At 40.4% G+C, this 14,276-nt stretch overlaps 1 protein-coding gene across 1 annotated transcript in view; it reads left to right on the top strand.

Annotated features, from left to right (window-relative positions):
- Window positions 1-14,276, top strand: part of Ca10 (carbonic anhydrase 10) — a 477,395-nt gene that overhangs the window by 74,361 nt on the left and 388,758 nt on the right. The window contains exon 2 of the mRNA XM_040268984.2: window positions 1,628-1,702. Coding sequence (XP_040124918.1) covers window positions 1,628-1,702 — 75 coding nt within the window. The remainder of the gene's footprint in view (window positions 1-1,627; window positions 1,703-14,276) is intronic.

Raw genomic sequence — 14,276 nt, 5'->3', positions numbered from 1 at the left:
TGAGCTCTGCAACCATGCAACTTTTGATCTGCTTTCTCCACTTTGTCAGGCTTGAAGGGCTGCTGCTGACTGATATCAAATCTCCTTGTCTTTCCCTGTTGCTATAAATTCAAAAAGGTTCTGTTGAATCTTCCACTGGGCTTCCTGGCTGGACAGAATCTTTCCAAACTCTGTTTCGAGGTCACTTCCCACCTTGGCCAGCTGCCCCAGAGCAGGTGCACTGGCTTTCAACTTAGCTGTCTTCAGGGTCTTCTTCAAGGGCAATAGAAACACTTGAACTCTATCCACAGCACGTGGGAGGACAGAGTACTGGGAGACTCAGTGCACTTTCATGCATCTATTACATAGATTTGTGCTTGCACATCTTGAAAGATGATAGCATCCCAGGTCATTAAGTAGGTTTTTTGTCCCTCTTCTTTTTGTTTCTGAAGTCCCCTAACCCCACTGGCAATTCCAGAAAGAGTGGACTTCTTTTTTACTCAACCTTATCCACAAAGTGTGGTTCAACCACAGAGCTACAAACTGCAGAGGTCTTATTGTCATACGCAGAATAAAACCTCTACTGTACGCTATGGAAAGACCCCTGGAGCTCAGCAACACTAGCTCATCTGCAACCTGAAGCAATTGAGCAAATCCTCTCTCCATACAAAGTCCTGTGTTCAACCCATTGCCTTCTAACGCAGAATGTTGAGTATTACAACCTTGGCTGTGAAGTGGGCGGCTGCAAAGAAATGATTTAAAGAAGAAAATGAAAGTGTAAGTTTAGCATTTACTGTCTACAAGCTAAATTGCAGGTATGATTGAATCTACCTTAGTTTATACCAAGGTGACTGAGAAATGAAATATGAGTGCATTTTAATAAATAAAGGGATAAACATAAGTTCATGTTTATCTATATTTTGGAGAAAATGAATGAATATATGCACATGTATATTAGATATATAGATAGATAGATATAAAATTGGGAAAGTTTAATTTTCCCAATTCACCTGCCACCTGTTATAACTTCAAAGATTATTCGGAGGTCATGTCAGTATGACCTCACAGATCCCTATAATATTTTCCAATATCTTGAATCTTCCACCCTTTCTCCCATGGTTATTTATATTCTTGTTTTTGCTTTCTTTGGACTTGAGGAAAGCTGAATGTTTTACTCTGCAGCCTTCTAGCTTGGCTCCTTCAACAAACTCCCAATCTCTGCAAACTCAGGGTTTCTATGCACATTCAGGGTTCTGGCCTGGCAGTAGGATGCAGTCCACCTATGACCCTCTGGTCCAATAGGGTATTGTGTGTGTGCATGTGTGTGCATGCACGTGTGTGTTTGCATGTATGTATATGTGTAGGGAAAGGGAGAAGAGAACAGTCAAGAGAAATAGCAGGGGACTTAAATTACTGTCTTTTTCATTTTCACTAAAATTTTGAGTACTTTTTATGAAAATCTATAAAGATATATTTAGATGTTAATAAAATATTTGAAGAAAAGGGAGAAGGAGTATTATTGATATAGTGCAGTTTGGGGGTAGGAGCAGGTTATTTCATGGACATTTACCCTTCCTGTTGGGCCATCCAGGATACAGTACTTTGGAACTATCATCTTATTCTCTCCTCTCTTTTGCTTTTTCTTTAGCTCAACAGAATTCACCAAAAATCCATGAAGGCTGGTGGGCATACAAGGAGGTGGTCCAGGGAAGCTTTGTTCCAGGTAAATGTACATTTATTATTATTTGTTTTAAAAAATAATTCTGTTCTTAGACTTTTTTTATGGAGTTGCAAATGTTAAGTATCCTGACTCAAGAATTCCTCATTGTAGACATGTATAGAATGAACTTCTTGTATCCATATATATGTACCATTAATGGAATAATTAATTTTTAAATGATTTTTAAAGAATTTTGAGGAAAGAAACTGCTATTTCCAGAATTTTTACTTGATACATGCTGTGAAATATATTATTTAAGGCAGCATAGTCCAACCTATATGTTGGATGAAGACTCCCTCAAGGGAAGGTTTCATCAGTGAGTGGCAACTTCATCACAGCATATAATTTTACATCTGAGCCTACAGTTCTCAGGCCCTTCCATGGACAGAGAATGGAGGCCTGAGGGCTGAAGCTCTGGCTGCTGGCATTTGGTTCAGTGAGGAAGGACCGTTCTTAACAGTAGTGAAACAGGAAATAGGAGAAGGCTGACCATGGCAAAGACGCTTGCTGGGATACCTGCTGTCACTGATGTCACTTCAGCAGCACCCATGGTCAGGAGTCAGCAGGCTGGGCCAAGCACCAGCTAAAAATAACAGCACACTGGATGCTGTCAGCATGGAGACAGAAGACATGAACCAAAGACTGGTTACAGCCACAAGCATCACATTTCTTTAGTTTCAAAGCAAGCTAGAAGGTCCTTGTTTTCCCCCATTTCTTTCACCCTCAATATGTTCCTCATCCTTCTGCTGCTGTGAGTCTCTCGTGGGAAAAGAGACCAGGGAGAGAGGAAGAATATTGAAGGGAAGTCAGGTGAGATATTTTATGATAGAGCTTTCAAGAGGAGTCAATGTGTGGTCCCCACTTGGGGAATAGAGGACCAGTGATGTCACTTGAGGGTTCTGTGGTTGGTGGCAGGTAGAAAAAAGCAGTGACTCAAGTAACCTGGTACATTCTTGGCTGCTATGTTTTGTTTTATTATTTATTTTCTATTTTTTCAGTAGTGTCTTTATGTGAACTGTGCAGAGAGCTAAGCAAGTTACCCAACTCCTCTGAGCATCTCTTTTCTCATTTGCATTGTAGGGCGATAATAGGCATTCTTCAGGGATGGCAAGGGAGAGGGGACGACCCAGGAAAACGCCAGCTGGTTGCCAAATAGCCTCAGAAACCAACATGATTAATTTTATAAAATTACAGTGTCTCACCTATTCTTTGGCCCCAGGGTACATAGAAACTGGACTTGGTTAATTCAAGTAGGAATGACCAGGTTTCTAATAATCTTCTAATATTTTTTTAAAAATTTTTATAATTTTATAATAATTTAATTGACACAAGCTATGTTCATGTTAAATGCTATCCATATGGCACTTGACACTTATAATTAGGAGAGTATCCCTTTATAACAGAATCTTTATTTTTTCCTCTGGGGAATCTGCTTTTCAAATTCAAGATAGCCCAGAGATTACATTTATAATTACGTTCTTGTATTTTGTGAATATGGAATTAAAAGAACAAAGAGGATTCCCTCCAGGTTATAATAAGTCTTGCTAAGTTCCTTCTCCCGCTCCCCCAGAGAACATCCCTGGCAGTGACGGACATACCCATGAACGGCAGCGGATGTTCGCTACAACATCTTGCTTTTCTGCTTACATTTTTTTTTAAATGGTTTTCCCTCTGTTGTCATCTTCTTTCTTTACATATGTTCAAAGGCCTGATTTTGAGTTGGTTGTTGCTTCTCACTGAATCACAGGAAAGAGTTTTCATCTTTCCTTTAGATGTTGATTTAAAAGAGTGTGAGTTTCCCTCATTTCCAGCTGAGGCCTGGCTGGCCTATCAGTTGTGATGAGAGATTTCAGCAAAGTTTATAGTGAAGAGACACATATGAGCTCTGTCGCAAAAGCAAATGTAAGGTTAATTTGACTGCAGAATACCCCACTCTGGTCAGTTCGGTAGCATTTAAGGAGGACTTACCTAGTGCCAAGCACTGACTTGGGTGCTAATAAAGAGGCAACTGATTCATGATTTTTACTCAAGGCGAACACAGAATCTAAAACATGCCGTAAACCCATGACTCATGGTAACCTGGGTCTTTACCACATGTGAAGTATCACAATTGTGCCTTCCTGATGTTTAACAGAACTTCTTGTTTGCCTGATCAAATAACTACCTTCATCTGAACTTCACCCACAACCAGGATCCTTGCAGGTAAAGCTTAGGTTTTGTTTGACTATTCAATCTCCATGTGCTCAGGGAAGGAGTCTGTTCTTAGGACCAGAGGGTCATCCTTGGTTAATATCTATGTGAACCACGGGGATTTCCTTCTTTTTCTTGTTAATGATTGGTTTAGACATTTGGATCACTAATTTTTTTGTGTCTATTTGGCTAAGCCATCATGCCCAGATATTTGGTCAAATGTGTCTGGATGTTGCTGTGAAGGTGTGTTTTCTTTAGATGAGAATAACTTTTAGATCAGTAGATTTTGAGTAAAGAAGATTGCCTTAAATAATGTAGGTGGGCCTTCAACCAAGTAATTGAAGCCCTTAAGAGAAAAAGACTGAGGTCCTCAGAGAATAAGAGAATTATGACTCCCAAAGCTCTTGGCCTCTAAATGCAACATCAACTCTTCCCTGCAGGATTTGGATCTTTAAGTCTCCAAACTCATGTGAGCCAATCCTTTCTTCCTCCTTCTCTTCCCCTACTCATCCTGTTGGTTCTGTTTCTCTGCAGAACTGTCTAATATGGACATGAACATGTGACAGGCAGCTCCATCTGTGACATAGTGTGAGAAAAAGTCTGTTGTATAAACTAGGGCTCAAAAACCACACTAAAGATGGAAGGATGGAAAGATGGAAGCAACCCACATTGTTTGTTTTATCTTCTTTTTGTTTTTTATGAGACAAGGTCTTTCTGTGTGACTAAGGCTAGTCTTGAACTCCTGGGCTCAAGCGATCCTCCTGCCTGAGCCTACCGAGTTTCTGGGACTATAGAGTGTGCCACTGTGCCTGGCTAAGAACCCATATGTTTTATGGTTCACTTGAGGGATGAATTAACCATGGGACTGCTTCACCACTGATTTTTGTTCAGTGAGAATCACAAACTTTTTATTGTTCAGGCCACATCATTTCAGGCTTTCTGTTCCTTACAGCCCAAAGCATTCTTCCAGATTCAAGTATCTCAGTATAAAGCTAAGGAAGGAAGGAAGTTGGAACTGGATCTTGATAATTAATGTTCAGGATTGCTCAAAGTGGACACAGAGGAGAAGGTGAGGAATATCAGACTGCACAAAGAGGAGTGAAAATACATGTTGACACTTCCCGGCGCTAAAAGAAAAACAGAGCCAACGAGAGAGGATCATGAGGGAGGAGCTAGCAAGGGTTGGTAGGAAGCAGGTTAAGAGACTCTTTGTGTTCAGTGTTTAGGAGTTTAGACATCTTTCTTCTGAAAATAAGAGATTCCCGAGCTCTGCAGAGAGACAAAAGAGATGTATGTTCTAATGCTAGCTATTGTCACAGTGATGGGGATGTACCGTATTCCAAAAAGGATAACAGGCAGAAACATTAATAAGGTGGATTTTGTTTGATTTGTTCTGTTTCGTTGGTCTAAGTAAGGGATGACACACTTCTAAATTAACACTATAAAAGCAAAGAATATTGAGTTGATCATGTTTTCGAAGAATTAGCACAAGACTTTGTTTACTAGCATTTCAAGTATATCTATAAAATAATGAAGTATGGATATATATGGATATATATATACACATGTTTTTTATATATACACACATATTATATATGTATATACATACATATATATATATAACATGTATATAACACATTTATAATTTAGCATAAACACACATTTAACACATTTCAGGAATATTTGTGCCAAATATTGTCTCTTCACATTATATTTATCCATAAAAGTAGGAACATTGGGTGTTGGTCTTAAAGGAGATGCTATGCTAAGAACTGAGATTGCAAAAAAAAAAGATGACATCTAACTTCTTGGAGCTTACAGACCAGGGCGGGGCATCAGTTGCTAAACACCAAGCAGCCCCTTATCACCCCCAGAACCTGCTTTGTGTGCCAATGTTAGAAAGGGAAGTTTCCATCCTCCTTTTCAGACAGGAGCAACAGAATTGCGGGCTTGCTTCCCATTTGTAACGTTGGATCATAAAACCCTTGGGGTGTGTATTTTTCCAGTGTCATGAAGTCCAGAGCAGAAGGGAGCCTCACTTGGATTCTTTCACCTCTAAAGCACCACACCCAGGCCACTGAACCGGATCTCATCAGCTCATTTGTCCAGCAAGCTCTCCCTGAGCACCTGCCTTCAGAATGGCCATAGTAGATCTTGAGTCCCCGTGGAGATTCCACTGTGGCCTCCAAGAGCTGAGGATAGTGAGAAAAAGCTGAGAAATGTCTAGTATCATCTTATAGTATTTCCAAGATTGTCATGGAGAGAGTTTCGAGCTACCAAGTCTGAGATGGGAAGGAGGGCATCCAAATGAGGTAATGCCCTGAGGGCTAGTCAGATTCTGCTGGAGAGAAAAAGGCAAAGTGGTGTTTCAGAAAGAGAAGCAAGATGGACAAAGGCCTGGAAGCAGGTGACACACTAAGCCAGGAGAGCTCAGGGAACTAAGGCCTAGGACAGCAGCAAGGGTCTGATCATGGAGTGCTGTTCCAGCTGGGAGTCTGGATTGTACCATAAAGGCACTGCGAAGCCAAGGGAGGGACTGAAACTACCGCAGAATGCAGACGATCCGATCCAAGAGGGTGATGTGGACCAAGATAGGAGCAGTGAGGACTCCAGGGAGGGTCCAGACTTTGGTGACAGGGACCTCATCTTCTACCTACCTCCCTCTCCAGAATATAGTCAAGCAACAGAAGCTCAATGTTTGCTAAATTTATTTGGGTCCGAACAGACAGGAATCTTTGACCCTTAAAAGGAAAAGAAACAACAGTCTGATTCAGGAGATAGCTGCTCCTCATCCCTGGAAGTGCTACTTTTTATATTATTATTAATTATTATTATTATTATTCACAGCAAGCAGTACAAACTGCAGTCCAAAGGGAAAGCGCTGGGCCTTTGAATTCCAATAGAAATAGTCTGGAGATTAGGAAGGGCCTCCCTTAGGAAGCCAAAGGAATGTAAGACTGAAGATTAGGAGAAACGTTACCAGTTTGATAATAAGTGTGCTTAGAGAATTATTCCAGAAAGAAAAAAAAAATGGGCCTGAGTAATGGCTTGGAGGCAAGCATGGGTATTATACATATAAGAAAGGGACAGAGGTCACTGTGGCCTGAGTGTCAAGTGACAGAGGCAAGTTGGTTTGAGATTGGAAGTGGTCAGAAGCCAGCCCCCGGAAGGTCTTATGGACCACACTCAGTGTTTAGCGAGAGATTCTGGGAAGAACAGGAGGATGGTAAACAGTTCCAAGCAATTACTATTCCACAGAAATCTAGAAACAACAAAAGCTCATGAAACTGAGTTTCTGGGCCATCTGAATGATTAATAGAGGAAGTCTTAGTTGCTGCTTATCTGTTCTGGAACCAAGAAGCTGTGTTGGCTCACCACCCCATCCTCTGACGCTTTCTCTAAAATTCACTAGAAATGGTTCATGCAGGCCCACAAATCCTCCCAACATGCTATTTCCCACCCGTTCCTTATTAGATACTTTTAAAATCTCAAGATTACGGAGAAGATGAAGGTTAATTATACCCTACCACCTGTGGTTGAACACTGATGTCTAATTAACTGTGTTTTTCAAAATGGCCAGTTTTCTTTGTTTAAAAAAAGTCTCATGCTTGACATCAGTAATGAATATAAGAGCTCTTTTTATCCCAAAACTCCTAGGAAGTTAAAAAAAAAAAAAAAACAACTCAAGGAAGGAAAGCAAGCTGGAATGCGGTGAGTCTTCGCTAATCCAGGTTGGCCTCACTGGGGTCAGGCACCACACCCCCCCTCATTCCTCCATGTGTTAAATGGCATCTGGTTTTCTATTGCTGCTTAGCAATTATCACTTGCTTAGCAGCTTCAAATGATGCACATTTATTGTCTCACAGTTTCCTTGGTTCAGGAGTCTGGGCAGGGTTAGCTGAATTCTCTGCTCAGAGATTCACAAGGCTGTAGAAGGTGTCAGTCTGACTGCTTGCTCATCTGAAGCCAAGCTCATGTAGGTCCTTGGCCAAATTCATTTCCTTCCTGCTATAAGACTAAGGCCCTGGGCTCCTTGGCTGTGTGAAAGGCCACAGAAGACTGCTAAAAAATCTCATTCCAAATTGATCATGGGCAACATTTGAAGATGAAATAGACATTGTTCTGACATAACATCTTCAAATCTTGAGGTGGGGACTTGTGTTCTCTGGATGGGAATTGCTCTTCTTGACTTTGCTTGAAGATCTGCAGAAGAAGATCAAAGCTAGTCCCCTGTCCGTAACCACCCACCCCCAACCCTTCTTAGCCAATGTTTCTGGATTTATAATAAGGGTAGAGGATGACAGAGGGGGAGGAATTTTATACAAAGCTCCCAGGGTTTAGTTTGGGCAACTTATTGGAAGCAGGGCTCCTCTCCAATGCAGGGACATAGGGAAGCAGGGTAGGTAGATGGAACAAGGTGGTAGAGTCTGCCTGTGGGCAGCAGCCATGTGAGGCTCTCCCACGTGGTTGGCCAGTTGGCACTGCCAATGCATTGCCCCCTATGCTCATCTCTCTGGCTCTTCTATAATCTGCCTTGAAACTCTAGCTTCTGTCACCTCTCCCCACTCAGCCCCTGTGCTTGTGTGGGTGCCTTTCCAGTTGTTGGTTCATGATCAGTGTTCACTCCTTGCTTCTCCCTTTCTCCTGGTCCACTTCTGACCAACAGGCTCCACCAACTCTGACGTCAGGTGTCACTCAGGACATGGGCTTGCTTCCCTACGTGATCGCTATGTGATCAGTGCCAACCTCCTATTCATCTCCTTTTTTTTTTTTTTTAAGAGAGAGTGAGAGAGGAGAGAGAGAGAGAGAATTTTTTTAATATTTATTTTTTAGTTCTCGGCGGACACAACATCTTTGTTTTTATGTGGTGCTGAGGATTGAACCAGGGCCGCACGCATGCCAGGCGAGCGCGCTACCGCTTGAGCCACATCCCCAGCCCCTATTCATCTCCTTTTGAAGGAAAGAGGATCCCACTGCCAGGAAGCTCATCTCCCCTCCAGCACCCTTCTACACACCCCTGTTTAGACTTTATGTATAAAGTCATTGTATTTGTTTCCTATGGGTGTTGTAAAACATTGCCCCTGATTCGCTGGCTAAATACTATACATTCTTAGCTTCTGGTTCTGAAGGTTGGATGCCTTAAAATCAAGGTGTCAACCAGGCTGCGTACCTCTGGCACTATGAGGGAATTTGTGACTGCCTCTCCATTTCTAGAGTCTGTCTGCATCACTTGGCTTTTGGTCCCTCCTCCCAGGACTCCAGCCTCTGCTTCCATTACCACATGTCCTTCTCTGACTCAGACCCTCCTTCCTTTCATTTAACAGAACCCTTGTGATTGCCTTCAGCCCATCTAGACAATCTAGAATGAGCATCTCAAGATCTTCAACCTATTCATCTGCACAGTCTGTCTTTTGCCATAAAAGGTGACACATTCACAGATTTTGAGGATCAGGATGTGGACATCTGGGGAAAACCATTATTCTGTCTTCTACGGTCACATTGTCTCCAAAGCTCACAGAAGAACAATAACCTATTATATGAATGCATGTGTTGTTTATTAAAACACCTTCACTTACATTACCTCTTTCAACTCTAACTACATTTGCACTATTATTTTCCCTTTTCCAGCTAAGAAAGCAAATCAAGTCAGGTGAAATTATTGACTTAAGTTTCTGATGCAGGCTAGCAGAAAGCAAGTCTGGAAACCAGTCGTTTAACTCTGATCCTGTGTGCTTCCTGTCCCAAATCTGTTTAAATGTTATTTTCAGAAGTCACTGTTTCTTAGATAGAATGAAGTTCTATTCTGCTTATCTTCTAGTAAAAAGCAAACTAAACAGACAGAAAAGAAGATGTTATGCTAGATTAACCTGATCAAAGTTCTTCAACATACACCTTCTATCTAGACATGAACTAACATTTGGATCTAATTTACTACATTTTAGAAAGCCTTTCTAGTTGTCATCTTTTGAAGCAAAATTTTTGCTTTTGAAGAGTTTCAGAATTACCGAAAAGTTACAAAGATAATAAATGGAATTTTTGTATACTCTTTACCCTTAATGTTAACATCTTACATTAGCATGTACTGAACATTTGTCACAACTAAGAAGCCAACCTGAGTGCATTACCACTAAGTAAACTTCAGATTGCTTTAATAAAAAGGCTCTTTTTTTTCTCCATGATCCAATTGGTTATACCACATTGCCTTTAGCCATTGTGTCTCCTTGATCTCCTTTGGGCTCTAACAGCTTCTCAACCTTTCCTTATTTAGGACTTAGTCTTCATGTGTTCTGGTCAGCTATCTTGTAGAATGTTCCTTATATCTTTTTTTTTAAGAGAGAGAGAAAAAAAGAGAATTTTTTAATTTTTTTTTTTTTTTTTTTTTTTTTTAGTTTTCGTCTGACACAATATCTTTATTTTTATGTGGTGCTGAGGATCGAACCCAGCGCCCCATGCATGCAGGCGAGCATGCTACTGCTTGAGCCACATCCCCAGGCCCCCCTCACATTTATTTAATGCTTTTCTCATGGATAGACTGGGCTTTCCAGTTTGGGGAGAATATTCTAAGGAGGTAGCATGCCATATCCATTCCATTCCAACAGGAGGTCCATAATTTTCAGTGAGTGTTTTATCTCATCTGTGACACATGTTGAGAAAGACAGGAAAAAATTCTTCTACCAACAGCAGGTGGGAAAGCCAATAAAGCTGGGTGTTTGTCCATGGTGGTAAAACCCAAGACCAGTGGGCTAGACTAGAACCAAGTGTGTTTGCATTGACAGCTGGAATTTCTCAAATGAGATTATGCTTCAAATCCCATCCTAATGTCTCACTTTATGACAATTCTTTGCTACAAAGGCCTATGTGGACTTTTCTTGTTTGGGAGTATACAATTTGGTTTTAATTTCTCTCCAGGTTAATACTTGATGTTTTCAAAAGCCCTCTGGCAAACCGTTCAGTCAAGGGACTAACTTTGTTAAAAGTGGTCAGTGGAAAAAAAACTATGGGAGTTCTTGTTTTAACCTTACTGTTTTCTTGAGTGGGGAGTGGGTGGGTTATCAAACCAACATTCTTTCCTCTGGACTTTGCTTTTATTATCAACCTTTTTCCTCCTTTCGATCATGGAAGTAGCAAGAATTACTGGAATGTGCTCACTGGTTTTCTTTTCCACAAACCAAACAGGAAACCTTACACAAAGTCACTGGGCATCGCAGCATCTTGATTTCCTCACATATAAAATCAGGGTACTGAACTGCAGAGTTTTCAGCAATTCATTCCAGCTCCAATATGTTTACTTAGAGTTTGCTAATATGATAGAAGGTTGGTTTGGGGGACAGACTAGCAACATTAAGAAATAGAATAACAGTTTGATCACAGATAATTTTGTTTTCAATATTGGTGTTTGGAAGTGGAGTCAATAATGTAAGTGTCTCTGTCTAGATTTCTGACTTTTCATCCTAAGAGACAGCAGGCAGAACTTGATGGGCAGATTCTCGGTATAGGGGAATGATGATGTTACACTGACTCAACCTCAATCACAAATACTTTCCATCATGTTTTTTTCCAGAAATTAGATGGATACTGTTCAAAATTTACTCTGAGCTTGATACGTGCCAGACATCTTGCTAGACACTGAGAATATAAATAACAATAAATGACAGTTTCTGATCTTAGGAGCTCACGGTTGGATTTAGAGTCAGACATGCAAATCAGGGGTTACAGTCTAGGCTGACAAGGCTTGGGAGGCAGATATGATGAGATCCCTTGGATATACAAAACGGAAAGCAACTAACTCTCCCTTTGGATCAGAGAAGGCTTCACAGATGAAGACTTATCTTGAGACAGGACTTAAAAGTTATGTGAAGGCATCTGCCAGGTAATAAGATAGAAAAGAACATCGTCAGTGGATTAGACATGATGGAATCCGAGCTACTTCTAAACAGCAGGTTGTGGACTTCTCGCAAGTAGTAAGCACTCCTATTTATCACTGCATTCATGACAGTCCCTGTTATTACCACTCTTTAGAGCTATAGAATGAAACGGGCACTAGACTCAAGATATCATGTTTTGAGTCCCACTCCGTTGTGTACCAACTCTGATATATGAAAATCACCTACCATCTCAGAACTTCTCATTTGTAAAATAAGGGCAATAAAACCGGTGTCTCAGATATTTTTTCTAAAAATTAAATTATATACTAGACCTAATTGTGCTTTATAAACAATGAAGGTGTATGAAAGTATTACTATTTTTGTAATTACTGTAATTTTGTGTTAGGCTATTTAAGGTTACAAGGAAGAGAGATGCTCTTTTCACACTACTCTGGGTTTCTAAAACATTTGTCATCTAGGGAGGCACTATAAGCCTTTTAAATACATGTTAACTACATCACATTGAACCCAAAGATATAATTGCAGTGCAATTATATAAATAGACATGAATAAACCTGCATGTATACTTCAGCACAGGCAGGCTTGTCGGGGTAAGCTTGCAGCCATCCAACAGGGAGTACTCCTGTTGGATAAGCTTTTGCACCTATCCTCAGAGATCCACGGTGTTCCTGATGTCATACACTAATCCTTGGCCAATCAACCCAGGTAGCTTTAACTAATCAACCCCTTGGCAAGTACTTCTAGAACTTCAGGACCCTTTCACATCAGAGATACCAAGGGAGACCCTGTGGGAGCATTCTTTGCTAGGTGAAAACAGCCAGGGGTGCATTACCCATAGAAAATTTAAAAATAATAATAAAACCCACAGAAAGTTTGATCTACATTTTATTATTCTCATATGCTGGAAATTCTAAAAATGCCACTGACAAAATACACCTCTCTCCAAAATTCTCTTGTTGGTCTGAGCTCTAAACTATAGCTGTAAATACTGTTCAGTTTTGATAAAATATGTGTATAATATTAAAATTAGCATGTTTTTGTTGCTTATCCTTTAGTAAGGACTGTGTTCTACACAGAAGTGAATTGGAAGAACCATCCTTTATTCACTGAGCCCCGATCACGTAGAGACTCAATTACATATGTTTGTTCCAAAAGGATATTTCTAACAATCCAGTTTAGTGGAGTCCACTGTAAGGCAGTGTCTGTGTTTGTGTCTGCAGACCTTCATATTCTTGAATCTAAACTGATGCTTCGAAATAAATAAATGTAGCACTATGATTATAAACACAAAGAAACAGAATTTGTATTACTTCAATGATGTTATTCAGTGAGACTATTTGAAATTCCTATCTGGACTTAAGATGCTGAAGCAAAATGTGAACTGTAAGATATAATATTATTGTTTGAGAAGTATAATTTTTAGCTCACGTGGAATATTCAATTGATTCTGAATCTCATCTTTAACACTTAAATTTCTTTAAAATTTTTTTTTGTTCAAAATTAAGGAAAGAGCAATAAAAACTAATTATTTGAATTTGATTCTTGTGTAATGATTGCAAAAGGGAATGTTTTTAGAGAGGATATTATTTGTAGTCAGATATTTTAGGTGTGTTATTATATATGCATATATGCGCTTTGGCTCAGTAACTTTTCATTCACTAAAAACCCGTCTAAGAACTGGACGACACCAAAACGTAGCTCATGGCTGCCTTCCGGCCATGAAACAAACACGTATTTTCTCTAGATGAGGCAAAAGGGGTGAACGTTTACGGTGTGATCCCATAATCCCCTGGTCTCCCAGCTAGAGGAAAATCTTTCCTTCCCTCCTCCGCTCAAGTCTTGTAAAAGATGACAAGCCTTGGTTACCTTACACAACTTTACTGAAAAGCAGCTTGGTGTTCTAATGGTAAGAGGTGCTCATTGTGCGTAGTTGTGTGATAATGAAATTGTTTAGAGGATACACAGCAGAGTGCTTGAACCTCAGGTTTTTTCAGGTGGAAGATAATCAAAGGCAGCAAACTATAACCCCCAACCAAGCATCTTTTTATACCTGCAAAAACATGAGAGGGAAGTGTGTGGAATTCCATTCACTGAATAGGAATCCAACATTCTCCAAAAGACAAACCACATAACATTTTTTTTTTTTTTTTTTTTTTTGTGCAGCGAGTATCCAGCATGAAATGCTCTTACTTTGGGAATTTGGCAGCTGAAGTAAGCCATCTTTCTTTCCCCAGCCTAGCCTGGGTTGCAGACGCATAGTTGGCTGGGTTGGGGAATTTATTCTCCCCACCAACCCACTCTTTGCCTCCTCATGAGTAAATAGTCCCAGAGTGACTGTGGTGAGTTTTGGATTCAGACTCTGAACTCCAATACCCTGCTAGCCATCGTGTCTCCTCACTGAACAAAACTGGGTCTTCTATCCCTGCCCAGTGTAAAACCTCGGGTTCCTTTTCCATCTCTGTCTCTGATCACCAGTGATTCTCCCTTCAGACACTCCTTTC

Source organism: Ictidomys tridecemlineatus, chromosome 3 (assembly GCF_052094955.1).
Source record: "Ictidomys tridecemlineatus isolate mIctTri1 chromosome 3, mIctTri1.hap1, whole genome shotgun sequence".
Taxonomy (NCBI): Eukaryota; Metazoa; Chordata; class Mammalia; order Rodentia; family Sciuridae; genus Ictidomys; species Ictidomys tridecemlineatus.
This window is presented reverse-complemented; position numbering and strand designations above follow the sequence as displayed.